Raw genomic sequence first — 15,571 nt, 5'->3', positions numbered from 1 at the left:
CAAGAATACTTTTTGTGTGCCAAAAAAACAAAATAACGACTTTTCAAAAATATAGTGATGGGCCGATTTCAAAACACTGCTTCGGAGGGGCTAAGTCATGTGATTTCAGCAGTTTAGAAGTTTGATAGGAGATCGGAATCACTGATTTGATTCGTAAAGCTCCGAAGCAGTGTTTTGAAATCGGCCCATCACTATATTGTTGAAAAGTCGTTATTTTGTTTTTTGGCGCACAAAAAGTATTCTCGTCGCTTTATAATATTAAGGTAGAACCACTGAACTGTTTTAAATATGTTTTTAGTACCTTTATGGATCTTGAGAGAGGAAATGTCATTGCTTTGAATGCAGGCCTCACGGAGCCATTGGATTTAATAAAAAAATATCTTAATCTGTGTTCTGAAGATGAATTGGTGTAGAACGACATGAGGGTGAGTAATAAATGACAATATTTTCATTTTTGGGTGAACTAACCCTTTAAATACTATGATTTTCACTAGACAGGATGCAGTACTAGCCTACTTTATAGTAAACCCTGTAAAATAAAACCTTTTGTAATACTAATATATTATACTACTTATAATATGAACTGAGTGAGTGCTGAACTGAGTGCTGTTGGAAACAATGCTTTCAACACAGATAACTGCAGTGTTTATGCCTACCGAGGCCTATAAACAATATCTGTTCAACCTGTGAACTTATATGTCATATCATATCTGAAACTCAGGTACTGGTGTGCTTGCCGCTTAGTTTAAACACTGCAAGAACTCTTCAGCAGACATGTTAGGATCATGAATGAACTGTTCTTCTGAATGAGTTATTTTAATAATTCAGTCAACGAGTGTGAAAAAGGAATACACTTTAGTATTCTTGTAAAAAGAGTACTTATTACGGAATTATTATTATTATTTTTTTTTATTTTTTATTTTTTTAAAGATTATACTTAAGTTTGCATGTTAATTTCAATTAAATTATAATGTATTTTAGTTTAAATTTATATTAAATGCAATTATCTGAAATTCAGGGTGTTCTTTAGTAGGAAATAAGTACATCTTTATATGTAATTCCATAATTACTTCTATTGTCTTTGAAATATGGTTAAACTGTACCATCAAATGTACTGACAAACATTTATGCTAAACTAAAATATTCTTTAATGTCATTTTGATTGGTACTTGTATGTCATGTATTTAAATATATTTCTAATCACACATTTGTAATGATTAAATTTCAATATTGTACATTTAAAATATATAAACTGAATACAATGCTGAATTACACAGCACTTAAAATTATAATCAAGTAATTTATACGTGCTTTAGTATGTTAGTTAGCAGATTAAAACTAAATAATTTAAAATGTACTTTAAAGTAAAATGTTTAATTTTACATTATTACAAAGTGCACTTTTTAAAAAGTGCACACTTACTCTAAGTGGCCTTTTATTTCATTAATATTTATCTGCAAGTACAAGTTTTTTTTAAAATATACTTTTAAGATTTGAAGTACACTACAAGTGCACATTCACTAAATTTAAGTGCACTTCTTTTTCATAAGGGAAATCGATTCGCAAAGCATTTTATTGTAAATTAGTTGACTCGATGCAATCACTGTTTTCTACAGAGCTGCTTTATAGCAGAATTGAATCATTATTTTCCTGTTTTTCCCTGTAAGGATGCATTGAAAATCTATTTATAAAGCACTGTATATAAATAAAGGTGACTTGACTTGACTTGAGTTAAACTGAAGTGGATGACGTGAACTCTAATCAACACAACAGGGACATGCACAGACATTTTTGGAGGCAGTGGCCCAAACCAAAAAAAAAGGGAACCATTTTCTGCTGTTTGTTTGGAACTATTTTCATTTGTTTCGCTCGTTCGCTCCTGTTAATTTCTGTTAAAAAAATCTTTTCGCTTAGGAATCGACTACTAGACTAATAGACATAATGAAACGTGACATAGCCATAGATCACTCTGTTCAATTTGATGGAAATTTGTCATATAATTGAAATGTGTAAATCTTAAAACCAGTGTAAACTGTGAGTGTAAACCTAAAATTGCAGAATAAACTTCCAGATTAAGTCAGCTGTACATATTGTACTGTTTATACTGCGTGTTTATGCTACATCAGTTTCAATAGACCTTTTTAAGCACTTTGTGACTAGTTCACTTTTCACTGCTTCATAAAGGTATTGCAAAAGATCATGTTGATAAATAGGTTTATTGGGCATTTTTTGTTGCCACATGTCTGCTCAGTTCAGTCGTGTGGCAAAAATCACCCTCACCAGAGTGAGGACAAATCAAGCATTAATGAGGCTTAAAAAGCTTGTGTCAATCTATCATTCGCAGCCCATAATGAGAATAAACACCATAGTATTTTTTGCTTGCTAGCACACCAATGCCGCAGACATTTATTTAACCATGAAAGGCAAAAATCATGATCGCGTTAATATAAGATTAATTATAAAGCATGGGTAGCCCCTATATTGAACTTGGAGCGCGGCTGTGGTGCTAGCGAGAAATGGAATCCCCGGAGTGGATCTGGAGAAGCAGAGTCATTACAAAATGCATTTAGCACAGATTGAAATCCACTCCGCTCGTACTGTATACAGCACTCTGTCTGCTATAGGGGCCCCATAGCCACCCCCCGTGCATGTCTCTGCAACGCAACATTTGAAAATCTATGTAACTGAAAAAAAAAAAACGGTGATAATCCTATTTGGGAATCATTTTTTAATTGGTTTACAGAATCATCTCAATGAACTGATTCCTTTAAAATGAATCATACTTGTCAGCGCTTCCCAGCAGGCAAACACACCATACCAGTATATTACCTGTTTGAAGCTCAAATATACCAAAAAGCAACGCTAAATTTTTGTGTATTTTAGTAATCATGCTATATAGAGCTGCATCTACAGAAAGTTCAGTCTTAACAAATAACATGGCAGCAACAAGAGCAGCAAAAGCGAAGAGCTACACAGCAGAAGAAGGGCTGCAATCTAGTTCCCTTGGAAGCGCACTAGGGTTGATCTATTCTACTAAAGGCCGATAAAGACCACAGGTTGTGGCATACCAGGAGCTTTCTTCTGTTGGTCCTCCCATGTCACCTCTGAAGTTACAAGACAAGGAGAAACAGTCAATGGTCCTAGTTAATTAGATGCGCATACTTCAGGCCAGTAGAGTATATAAGGCACATTTAGCATGTTTAAGTTACAATTATACTCAGTTTACCCTCATAGTTATTATAACCAAATCTACTATAAAAAATATTTTTAAAAAAATCTACTTTCCTTTTTCAGGCTTATTATCATTTGTATTTATTAAAAAAGGGGAAAAAAAATAATATAAAATAGTAATTTATGACTTTATAAAATAAATTTTAATTTAAAATCTTAAAAAAACTATTCTAACTATGAAAGTCTAGTTAATTTTTAAGTCTAGTTTTAAAAAAAAGGAGTGTCATTGAGCCATCTACAGGTGAATGAAGGTACTCGGTTTACATGTGTGTACAGTGGCTTCAAAAACATATTACAAAATAATAACTAATCCCTCAAAACTAGAAAAATAGCTCAGCTCAGTGTAAAACCAAAATTTCTAAACATTTTCAATAACATGGTAACATCACCAACACAAATAACACAAATAGGCTTACAAAATATATCTGATGACAGTATAGCCGTACAAACGTCAAGTACTGCAAACATATCTACTTAAACATCTACTTTTTCTAAAACTCCGCAACACAAACACACTGTAAAACATCACTGAGAGATTCACACGCTCACACACACTTGCCTTTCCTCCCATTGACAGGTGGGGGAGCTACAGGCTTTTCCTGGGATTCTTGTGTCGGAAATGGCACACACATAAACAGAAGTTGAGTTTAACAATCAGTATTGTCCACAACCACACAGGTACAGTCTAACCATGCTAAAACACACACACATATACATACTCGTGCTCATAAGAAGTTGCGAGCACTATTTAAAAAAAGAAAACAGTGCTGAAAGCTAAATAAATAATCTAAAGAAACAGGCACTCAGTCTATGTTCAGAACAGCATACTACTCTTACTATTTGTGCAGGATGCTTCCTGTTTGACATACTATTTTAAATGATCACAGGAAGTACCAGGGGTGCAAAACGTTACAGTGCACTGGTAGGATTTCGCGATTGAGACAGCCTTTTAAATGGCTGACTGCATGATCAGTGCCCTGACTACTGAACTAGGGAGCTGATTGAGATGCACCCTAAGTTTTGCATCCCTGGTGTATATTGTGTGGTATGTAGTAAGAAGTACTCTTGCATTGACACACCTGGCACAGATGCCTGTTGGACAAGAGGTGGGGCTGGTGATGAGGCAGTGGCTGGAGGAGGAGGGGCACTGACTGGAGGGGGAGGAGCATGTGTTGGAGGAGGAGGGGCACTGGCTTGAGAGGGAGGGGTATGTGTTGGAGGAGGAGGGGCATGTGCAGGTGGAGGAGTGGCAACTGAAGAAGGCGGATGGGCATTTACAGGAGGGGGAGGAGCGTGGACATGAGGAGGTACTGGGACATGTGCGGTGGTAGGGCCCGGGACAGGAGGTTCCATCCCCACATGAGCTTTGTTGATGATGACAATGGAGACAACATGATTGGCAGAGACAGGGTTGTGGACAAAAACAAAACAAAACAAAAAACATAAGAAAATTAACAAAAGGATGTTTGGGTGGACATTTATGAAATGTAATAATGCACCAAAATTTAAAAAAGTCTGAAAAGTCTCTTATGTTCAGCAAGGCTGCCTTTATTTTGATCAATAATACAGCAAAAACATATATTCAAATTAGTAAAATTTAAAAGAACTGTCTTCAGTTGAAAAGTTGAGAAAACAGTTGTCCTACTTAATATTTTTGTGGAAACTGTTATACTTTTTTTTTTTTCAGGATTCTTTGATGAATAGAAAGTTTAAAAGACTGCATTTATATGAAATTGAAATCTTTTGTAACAATATAACAGTTTTTACTGTCACTTTTGATCAATTTAATACCTCCTTGCTGAATAAAAGTAATAATTTCTTGCAAAAAAAAATGTTTTTGAATGGTAGTGTATAGACTTACATGTAAAACCAATGGCAAGAAAAATATAGAGTTATTCCAAACAAGGGCTAATTTTAAATCAGAATTGTTGGTTTTGGCTAAAAATTTCAGTGCATTACTAATAATATGTACGATGACACACACAACAAGGTAGTTTGTGCCATTGTATTGTAGTGTAGTGTACTGCTACAGTATTTACTGACCACCACGTTCTACACTCACTAAACAGCCACGGCTCACCTAAACTTTCAAATACTACATAAATAGTTATAACTATATTATTGTTTCTTAACATTTAATCTACAGTTTTTTTTCTTTCCGTATTTGTATATTCTTATTATGGGATCAAATGGCTATGCTTGCTATGCAATAACAGCATTACCAGCTATTGTTTGTGTGACTTGTGGAGGTGGAGGTGGAGGTGGAGGGGGCGGGGCTGGGGGTTGTGAAGCCCCTCCCACCGCTTCAACATTCAGACAGAAATGAGTGTAAAAAAGAAAGACAGAAGTATGCCATCAAACATGAAGGTAAAAACTATAAAATATGAAAATTTGAAATGTGAAAAAGAAGCAGGAAAGCTAAAATAATCTACAATTTACTGAAAGAGTGAAACGTTTCTTTTCTAAGTCCACTGGTGACTAAACATACTAACTACAGTGTGCTACAGTGCAAATGCAAATACAGTTTTGAAAATTCAGTTTTTGAACATTGAATCATTTAAAAATATAAAAAGTTATAAAGATCCATAAAGGTGCAATATGTAAGATTTTTGCAGTAAAATATCCAAAAACCACTAGGCCAGTGTTATATATTTTGTTCACTTGAGTACTTACAACATGCCAAATGTTTCCAACTATTCGTAAATCGTGAGAAAATTGCTATTTTAACCAAGGCTCCGGGACGTGTGAGGAGTCGCCTGTCAATTGCGTCATACCCGCGTTACCCTCGGTTTCCGGTTTTATTTTGTAGAAACCATGGAAACACCAAAGACGCTTTAATATATTACACGTTTTAATAGACAAGGGAACAACTGTTTTGATATATTTATAAACAGAAAACTAATTGTTGTTAATAGCTCAACATGTTTAGTCTTATTGTTTAAATCTAATTTTCTTGATTTTTTGCGAGTACCATGCTTTACCATGCTTCAGAGAAAAACACTATTTTGTGAAGAAGCTAACATAGCATAATAAGATGCAGCTTTATTTTTAGTAACAGTAATACAGAATTTTCTCCATCATACAATACGTTTTAAAATTAATTGCATGCCATTTATCAACACAAGCCTTTCAGCATTTAATATGATGTTCTAAAATCGATCTATCTTACTGCAGTGTGTCTCAAACAAGTGTCTCACAGCAGCCGCCGAGGGAACGCACAGAGTAACGTTATAACATCATTTTCAACACACTCAAATGTATCTAATATGATAAACAGAGCTGTGTTACCTCATACTCATGACCGGAAAAGCAGAAGCGGCGCTGGTGACTGTGCCATAATAAAAGTTCTGCTGCTCATGGCGTGTGTTCCGCAATCGCTCCAGCGGCCTCGTTCAGCTCCCACAACACTCGGTCCTGCTCTGCTTCATACTACAGTAACGTTAATAATCGCATCCATGAACATGATTTCTTCCCGAGTCCTATCCCTATTCTTTTGCACCGTCCGTTGAGGTGAAGGCCACATGTCCTAAGATTCCGCACTCAAACTTGGCGTCATCAAGCTGCGCCTTTGTTTTGAATAGGCCTCTAGCGACCACTAGCGGACAGAAATCCTACATACTGCACCTTTAAAGTGTAACTTGCGTAGTCTATTAACAAACTTATTGAAACAACTCTGATGAATAAATGCCATTACTCTCAGAATATAAAGATCATATTTGCATTTGACTGATATAAAGTGTCCCATGTGTCCTAAATATAATTTACCAGCCACAGTCTGTGGAAGCTGGGAAACAATTGGGGGAGGAGCAGGAGGCTGAGGTACCGCCCCTGTTCCTGCTTCATTGGTTGATGAGTTGTGCCAATCAAAAGAGAAAGCAAACCATCATGTCAAGAAACCAATCACTAGGGAATAATAAACCATGATTATCACTGAGAGGATTACTGCTAGGAGTAGACTGCCATACAGGTGCAAGTGACTTTTACACTTCTAAAACTTAATATACAACATAAATATATATTCATCTCTCAATATTGCTCACAAACTTGTTACCCCTTCAAAGGTTGCTGACCCTCTGCTATAAACATACCAGAATTTACCCTTTTACCCTTTCAGCAACTACAATACTGTTAGAAGAAGTTCATATATTGACATATATTGCCTTCAGCTTTTACCTCAACAAATTTCATTAAGGGCATGTAGACTTTTGTATGGAAGCCTGTTTACGCCACAGAATAAAAATATAAAAAAGGTAATTGCAGCTTTTTATCTCACAATTCTGACGTTATTTCTCGCAATTTACATAATTTTGAGTCAACATCACAATTCAGACTTGTGTCTTTTGATTCTTTTTTCTCAGAATCTCACAATTTGGACTTTCTCTCTCAGAATTACAAGTTTATAACACAATTCTGAGTTTCTATCTCGCAATTCAGACTTTTTTCTGTAAGAAAAACAATTTGAACTACCTCTCACAACTTCAACTTTATAACACCATTCTGACCTAATTTCTCACAATTTTAAGTTTTTATCTCATATTTTAGAGTAAACATCTCGCAATTTTGAGTGAAAAAAATCCAAATTGTGAGATGTTTACTCTAAAATGTGAGTTAAAACTTGAAATTGTGAGAAATTAGGTCAGAATGGTGTTATAAACTTGAGTTTATATCTCACAATTCAGCCTTGTTTTTCTCGGTTGCCATCTCTCATTTTCTGAGAGAAAACATACTACAGGCAAGATATAAACTCACAATTGTGAGAAAATAAAGTCAGAATTGCAAGATAAATTCGCAATTACCATTTTTACTTTTTTACTTTGTGACAGAAACAAGCTTCAATACTTTTGATATCCACTGTGGCAGATTTGGACATGAATCCAGACATGGACGAAGTACATAGACTACACAGCATACATCTACAATGATACATGTACAGCACTATTAATTGCGTTAACATAGCTGAAGCATCTGTTCACTCTACTCAATGAACGGCAGAAGCTAGACCAATGACAGGTAACGCTCACAGACCAGAGCTAACAAGTTTAGTCAAACAGAGTAGATGATAAAGCTGTAATAAAGAAGACTGAGACGTAGCTAAACACACAGAAGCTAGTGCTTACAGACCTTCATAAGGCTCAGTAATGCCCTCGCCATCTTCTGGGAAAAATGGTGGGGAAAAAAGCAATCCATGTTGTGTTATGTAAAGGACAATAATGTTATTTTATCCAAACTGTAGTTGTTACACAATATTCTTTATCTGACTAGTGGTCAAGATGGTTGTTTTTGCATTTTTTTGTGATAACTCTGATATTTTTTTTTTGCAATAAAAGGCTATTAAGTTATTTGCTTAGCATATTTGTTGAATTTCTAACAGTTACCCAATGGAAAGGTTATTCTTATCATCAACATATTAATAATAAATATATATAATAAATGCATTTGGGTGGCATCTGGTGACCCTAACCTGATTAATTATACAGGCTTTCTACCCATGAGCCACAAATCTTGCAATTTGGAAGAAGCCTGGTTTATTTACTCACTTCTGTCCATAGACCCCTTTGGTGGGACTTGCGGTAGCTGCCGACCTCTTCGACTCGATACTGGCGTGCTGGTTGGACTTGTTTGGACCGATCCGGTGCGGGGATTTGCCCTGCGGGACAGATGGTGTGTTAGTAATGAACATAAAGCATCATATCTAAAGAAATGTTTGTCGTTGAGTCATAAACCTGCCCAAGACAGGGCAGGCTGTTAGACTACAGCAGAACACGCTGGTGAGAGAATACTAATAAAAACAAACCTACTGACTACGGTTATACTGTCAGTAGCATCATTTAAGAATGATACAATAGTGTCAGAAAACACTCCACTTGATTGCTATAAAAAGGGACACTTACTGTGTTCTATTAAACAAAATAAGTCAATATTTGGCACGGTTTTCTCAAAGGTTAGTAATAAAACTGAAAGGAAGTAAAAACATTTGGTGAAATATATGTCCTGTAGGTTAGGTACATCAACATGAGCTGGTACAGCAACCCACATAAGATTGTAGGTGAATCTCATGAAACCTGTCTAGTCATATTTTACCCCAATATCAAAAGAAATTTTCATTTAATCAACAAAGTCTATTTTTAGTATCATTAATGGGATAGTTCACCCAAAAATGAAAATTTTGTAATTTACTCACCCTCAAATTGTTCCAAACCTGTATAAATTTCTTAGTTCTGCTGAACACAAAGGAAGATATTTAGGAGAATGTTTGTAACCTAGCATGTTTGTAAACGTAAAAGTAGGAAATATAATACTATGGAAGTCAATGGGGGGCAAGGTGATTACAAACATTCTTCCAAATATCTTCTTTTGTGTACAGCAGAACAAAGACATTTATATAGGTTTGGAACAACTTGAGTGGGAGAAAATGATGACAGAATTTTCATTTTTGGGTGAACTATCCCTTTAAGAATTTTTAGCATCTGACAATTTTCATCAAAATTAAGCACATTCTCCTCTCCCCTTTTACTTTAACTTCTGTTCTCACTATAAAAAATATTATTTACCTAACTGTAATAGAAACAAATAATGATATAATATTTTTAAATATTTTTAATTTTTTAAAAATATTATATTGTATTATATTATAGTGTTTGTTGCACTGCTTTTCATTTATGCAGGAAAAAAAGCATTGCATTACAGTATTTTTACAGTTTTTACTGTATATATTAAAACAATTACTGTATTACAAATGTATTTTTATGTGTGGGAAAGTACTTTGTACAAGCCACCATTTAAACTGTTCCAGAACCTTTGTTCTGGTAAAAAAAAGAATTATAAAAATAAACCATCTGGACACATGCTGTGAAAATCACAATATCAAAAAAATATATATATATATATATATATTTTTTTTTTTTTTTTTTTGATATTGTGATTTTCACAGCATGTGTCCAGATGGTTCAGTAAGATGGTGTTCAGTAAGAATATATATATATATATATATATATATATATATATATTCTTACTGAATATAAAACATTTTCATTTTTTTTTTATAAAGTAATTTCTTATTTTTATCTTCTAATTTTGGGGTAAAATATGACCCAACAAGTTCTTGGCACACATTCTTTTGTGTAACACTACAGAAAAATAATAACCATCAAACTAATTTCACATATTCGACCATATAAGAGCATGCATTTAGTAAATATGTCACAGTCATGTGCATTTTAGCCACGTAAACAAATATGTACGTTTAAAATGCACATCAACCCCACAATAAACACAATGATCTTTAAAGCACCTTTTGAGCTTAATGTCACATCTGCTTTCCAATGATCGTACATGTGCCTCACATCTCAATGTAAAGTGTGGCACATTCAAGAGCTACTGCGGCTCTTGCATCAGTGAAAGTTCATGCGTAAATCTGAACATTTATGTAATTTCCTTGTGACTTATGACATGCCGGGCAAATCGTAAGTCAAAAGGTTTTATGGTGTCTCAAAAGGTGTGATGGAATCAGCATCAGGAGAGGTGCTTGTGGCTGCTAAAGCTGCAAGGAAAGTGAAAAGGCCTAAATGCATGAGCACACGGCACTCAAAACATAACTCAAAGCATAAACTGTTAAACCACAAAAAAATAATGTTAGTAAACACAAAAAAAAAAAAATAATTGGAAAGAATAAGAAAGTAAACCGTACGATGCCAGGTACACACCATTATATCTCAAGAGGATATAACAGGTGTGTCTATAATTCAAATGAAAAGACGTTAGTAGCAACCATCATCACTACTCTCTACTCAATAAATGAAGACAAATCAAAAACAGCATCGTTACAACAGGGTTAAAATAAGAGGAAGTGGAGAGAGGCATTCCAGGTGACAGGAAGCAGAAGGCATGGTTTCGTTTAGGGCTTTAGTGCTTGTTGTGATGGGTCTGGGTCACCTCGTTAAGGCAGGAGAGGGAGGGGCGGATCTCCCTGATGGTAAGGACGGCATGGATCTCATGTAGCCGGACTCGGGCCGCTCGGACGAGCGGGAGCGGGTGTAGACCGGTCGCTCCATCATAGGCCGCTGGTCAGCTGACCTGGACCTGTAATGGTCATGTCTGTCCACCATGCTGCGGCTATACCTGCAGAATTTTGTCAAAAAGCCACGCTCAGCTGAGCCCCAGTGCATCATGGGATCACAGGGCATCAAATGCTCTATAATCGCAGCTTGTTAGGTTGTTCCTGTGGAATGATGTTGGTTGGCTAATAATTGGCAAAAAACAACTCAACAAAAGAGGCTTTGAGTTTCAATATTGGCTGCTCAGGGTCATCAGCATAAACAGAAACTTATAAAGAAATACCAAACTGAAACAACCAAAAATAAGTGTTAACCAAAGAAAGTCAACAAACTGACATGTTCAGGTAGGCGAAAGTTAAAAAAAAAAAACAAATAAAAGCTTCTGGAATCTGCTGCAAAGAAAACAAGTGAGCACATTTCATACCGACACAACAATAAGCCCCATGACTACAGTCTACTCTATTCCTCTATACTCTACCTACGTAAATACTTCTACAAATTCTACTGTATTACCTCAGATCTTCCTCAAAGTGCTCATTGTTAGCTGGGAACTCTGGAATATGATCCTCTCTATGGAGGTGCATAAGAAAAGAACATGAAATATCAATTTAGCAGCTCTCATAGCTGTCAGGAGTTGCTAAACAGCCTTACACAATATACCCTTGTGAAAAAGAAGTGCGCATAATTGTATTGAATGAACACTTGTAGTGTACTTCAAATCCTTTTTTGACAAACTGTTCTTGCAGATAATATAATATTAATGAAAGTACACTTAAGTGTACTTAAAGACAGTACACTTTCATTACTGTTCCTAAACATACTTACGTAGACTTAAATAAAAGTGCATTTCATAATAATGTCAAATTAAAAGTTTTACTTTAGATTACATTTTAAATCATTATGTTTTATCTTCTGATGTGCTTTAAAGAAGTACACTTACACAGTTTTGTTAAAACTTACATTGTTAAAATACACAGTATTTTAACAATGTCTTTAGTACCTTTCTGGACCTTGAAAGTGGTGGTTAAATTGCTGTCTATGGACGTATCAGATACCTCTCGGATTTCATCAAAAATATCTTAATTTGTGTTCCGAAGATGAACTTACGGGTGTGGAACGATATGAGGGTGAGTAATTATTGACAGAATTTTCATTTTTTGGTTGAACTAACCCTTTAATATATTCTTTTAAAGTATATTATTTCTGTAATAAGTACTCTTTTTAAAAGTATGCTAAAGTGTACTTCTTTTTCATAAGGGTTTATAGATAATATAGTGCATAGTATACTGTTTAATGTGAGAATCAGTTACTACTTCAAAATAAACTAACTAAAACTAAATTAACTAATCATGTTTTTAAAACTAGGTACCATACTGCTAATGGTCAATTAAGGATGTGATAGTGAAGTTTATCAAATCTTCTATTCATGTAAGAAGCAACATGTGATTCGTTTTTAACGGAACTAAAGCTGCCAGAATATTAGTAAACATTAAAAACTGCTGTAAAAAGGTCACAGGATAACTAAAACATCTAACTTGAACTAGGGTCTGCAATGAAAGTGTCTACTTAAACTATTGCACTCTATGAAATAATACCTTTCTGTATCTGTAGAAGGCTCAATTTCTATCCTGGGGCATGTCCTACTGAATAAACCAACCTCAGTGTGTTAGTGCCACACTTATTACATGATATTCAGTATTTATTTGCTTGAAAAGATTTAACAGGACAGTGTTTGAGAAGATAAATAAAATAAACATGAGTCTCAAATCCATAACTGGGATCTAAACTACACAAAGTCTCAGTGGGAACATAAATTGGGCATCTGTTCCTGGCAGTTAATAACTGATGAGTAAAAAGAAAGAGAGTTTGTGATGTGTTGTGGGTGTTTATCTCTACAGAAGTCTTACCTGTAATCCCCACCGGTTCCATTCATGACATGATTGGGCCATGGAGTAGATACATGATTGGGCCCATTGTAATATCTTTAAATGGAGGATGAGGATCGATAGATTGAAATGAAGAAAGGAAAGTATGATTAGAATGAGCAACAGCTGAATTAGGTTAAGGGGTGAGAGTTATGTCTGTAACTAGTAAAATAGTCCACTTCAATACTATTATGGATGCATAAACAGAATGCATGTCTCAACTTAAGTATCCGGATTTTACCTCTCAGGTGATTCAAAAGAGTCACTGTAGGCAGACATTTGTCTATCTCTCCTCATCCTCCTGAACACAAAATAACACATAATCAGATCCTATGTGCCAACATTATTCTACTTGCCAAAAAGAACTCCAGTGCAGCCGTAAGGTGCTATAGATTCACGTTTGCTCACGATAACAGCTTTTTTTTTCTTAAGTTAGTTATGTCATGATGATATGGCATGACACATCACTCACAATTTTTCCAAGATAATGGAATAATTAGTCAAATTCATAATTAAATAACAAAACTGTTCTCTCAAGATCTTTTTTACATTTATGCATCTGCTAAACACTTTTACCCAAAGTGACTCACATTGCATTCAAGGTATACATTTGATTATTTCATGCATTCCCTTGTGTTTCTAACAAATTCTCTCAGGAAATATAAGATTTCAAAGAAATAAAAGATTGCCAATGCAAAATTTGATGCCACAGCGCTAGGTTGTTGTGGGTGGTTGCCAGGGAGATGCTAAGGTTTTTTTTTTTTTTTAGTATTTTTAGTATGTTGCTTTGGCATTGCTATAGGTCAAAGTCAAAAGAGCCCACCCCTAGGTCTGTTAACTGATTTTTATAACAGTTTAGACAGTGCTGGGTAGATTACTTACAAATTATTGTCTGTTACAGATTGCAAATGATGAAAATTACAAAAATTTTTTGTACTACTTTTTTGATTACTTTTAGATTACTTTTGGCCCAACTCATTTATCATATTGATTTGAATAGGACAATCTTATTGATACCATATTGATATAAAATTATAAAGATAAAGAAAATATAACCCACAATATGAAGGGCATTAAACATTACGTCAGGGTTTCCCAAACTGTGGTTTGTGAAGGAACTGCAGCGGGTTAGTGAGTTCATGAAAAGCTAGTAATTAATTAAATCATAAAAATGTCAAATTAAAATAAATACAAACAAATCAACACATACTAAAAAGATTAAATATTTGAGTTGTTTACCTGCATGTCCTGACCATTAAACGACAACAGAGAACCATGAAAATGTGAATGTGTTGTTAAATTACTGACTTAATTATTAAATATATTATGTAAAAAGAGGTTCAGCAGACTAAAAGGTTTAGGAATAACTACCATTACTTGTAAAAATGAAATTACATGAATCTGTGCAAAAAAAAAAAAAAGCCTTCCAAAGACATAGTAATAAATAGTTAAATGACTCACTGAGTGATAGTTTGAATAATAATTAAAATATGTTCATCAGGAGTTGATTATATATGCAAAAATGATTAAATGATTTCTGTAAATTCAGTGGTCAAGTGCTGTTGCTTCTCAATTTTACATGTTATTATAGCCACTTGACAAGTAGCTGGTGTGTGAAATTCCACAAACTGAGAAGACTTTACAAACATTTATACATGATAGGCTGTTTTAGAAAGGAAAATTGAAAAGATAAAAAAAGATTTGGGGAGAATCAATTAATATGTAATCACGTAATCAATAAAAATGTAACTGTAGCCTGATTATGAGAATTTTAAAACATAATATAATCCAAGTACATGATTTTTGAAATCTCATTACATAATCCAGAGTATATGTAATCAGTTACTACGCAGCACTGCTCCCAGCAATGGAATACCTCTTGTCAACAAGCTGCATGATTTGAGGAACTTGCATTTCAAAATTGAATACTTGCCATTACTTAATCATAAGTATTAATTTAAAACTTTGATTCCCAGGGAATGCCTGAACTGAGAAGAAAATATACCTTGAATGAAATGTAAGTTGCTTTAGATAAAACATCTGCCATGTTTATAGTTACATGATGGAATACTCTTAAAAATAAAAGGTTCTAATAGGCCATGCCATAGAAGAACCATTTTTGGTTCCCAGTTCTGAAAAGAACAACTTTTTTCTTAGTGCAAAGAACATTTTAATAATTTAAAAAGCCTTTTTCAACTATAAAGAACTTTTGTGTGGAGTGGAAAGATTAGATGTTAAAGGTTCTTCATGGAACCATAGATGCCAATAAAGAACATTCATTTTTTTAAAGAGTGAAGAGATACACAAGTATATTAATGTGTGGTCACATTTACTGTTGTAAGGTGAATTTTCACAAGCAAA

The 15,571-nt window shown here is 34.5% G+C and overlaps 1 protein-coding gene across 16 annotated transcripts in view; it reads right to left on the bottom strand.

The window, feature by feature from the left end:
- The window catches only part of rims2b (regulating synaptic membrane exocytosis 2b), a 156,592-nt gene that overhangs the window by 34,777 nt on the left and 106,244 nt on the right, over nucleotides 1-15,571 (bottom strand). For 3 of the 16 annotated variants that reach the window (XM_051873788.1, XM_051873790.1, XM_051873792.1), the window contains 10 exons: nucleotides 13,452-13,511; nucleotides 13,193-13,267; nucleotides 12,881-12,928; nucleotides 11,799-11,855; nucleotides 11,164-11,349; nucleotides 8,769-8,878; nucleotides 8,353-8,385; nucleotides 4,311-4,595; nucleotides 3,791-3,838; nucleotides 3,069-3,104 (listed from right to left, as the gene is read on the bottom strand). In XM_051873788.1, the coding sequence (XP_051729748.1) occupies nucleotides 3,069-3,104; nucleotides 3,791-3,838; nucleotides 4,311-4,595; nucleotides 8,353-8,385; nucleotides 8,769-8,878; nucleotides 11,164-11,349; nucleotides 11,799-11,855; nucleotides 12,881-12,928; nucleotides 13,193-13,267; nucleotides 13,452-13,511 (938 nt within the window). The remainder of the gene's footprint in view (nucleotides 1-3,068; nucleotides 3,105-3,790; nucleotides 3,839-4,310; nucleotides 4,596-8,352; nucleotides 8,386-8,768; nucleotides 8,879-11,163; nucleotides 11,350-11,798; nucleotides 11,856-12,880; nucleotides 12,929-13,192; nucleotides 13,268-13,451; nucleotides 13,512-15,571) is intronic. The other 13 variants (XM_051873791.1, XM_051873793.1, XM_051873796.1 and 10 more) reach the window with 10 other exon arrangements.

This window comes from Ctenopharyngodon idella, chromosome 19, assembly GCF_019924925.1.
Source record: "Ctenopharyngodon idella isolate HZGC_01 chromosome 19, HZGC01, whole genome shotgun sequence".
In the NCBI taxonomy this organism is placed as follows: domain Eukaryota; kingdom Metazoa; phylum Chordata; class Actinopteri; order Cypriniformes; family Xenocyprididae; genus Ctenopharyngodon; species Ctenopharyngodon idella.
The sequence above is the reverse complement of the archived record's forward strand: the minus strand, read 5'-3'. Positions and strand labels throughout refer to the sequence as shown.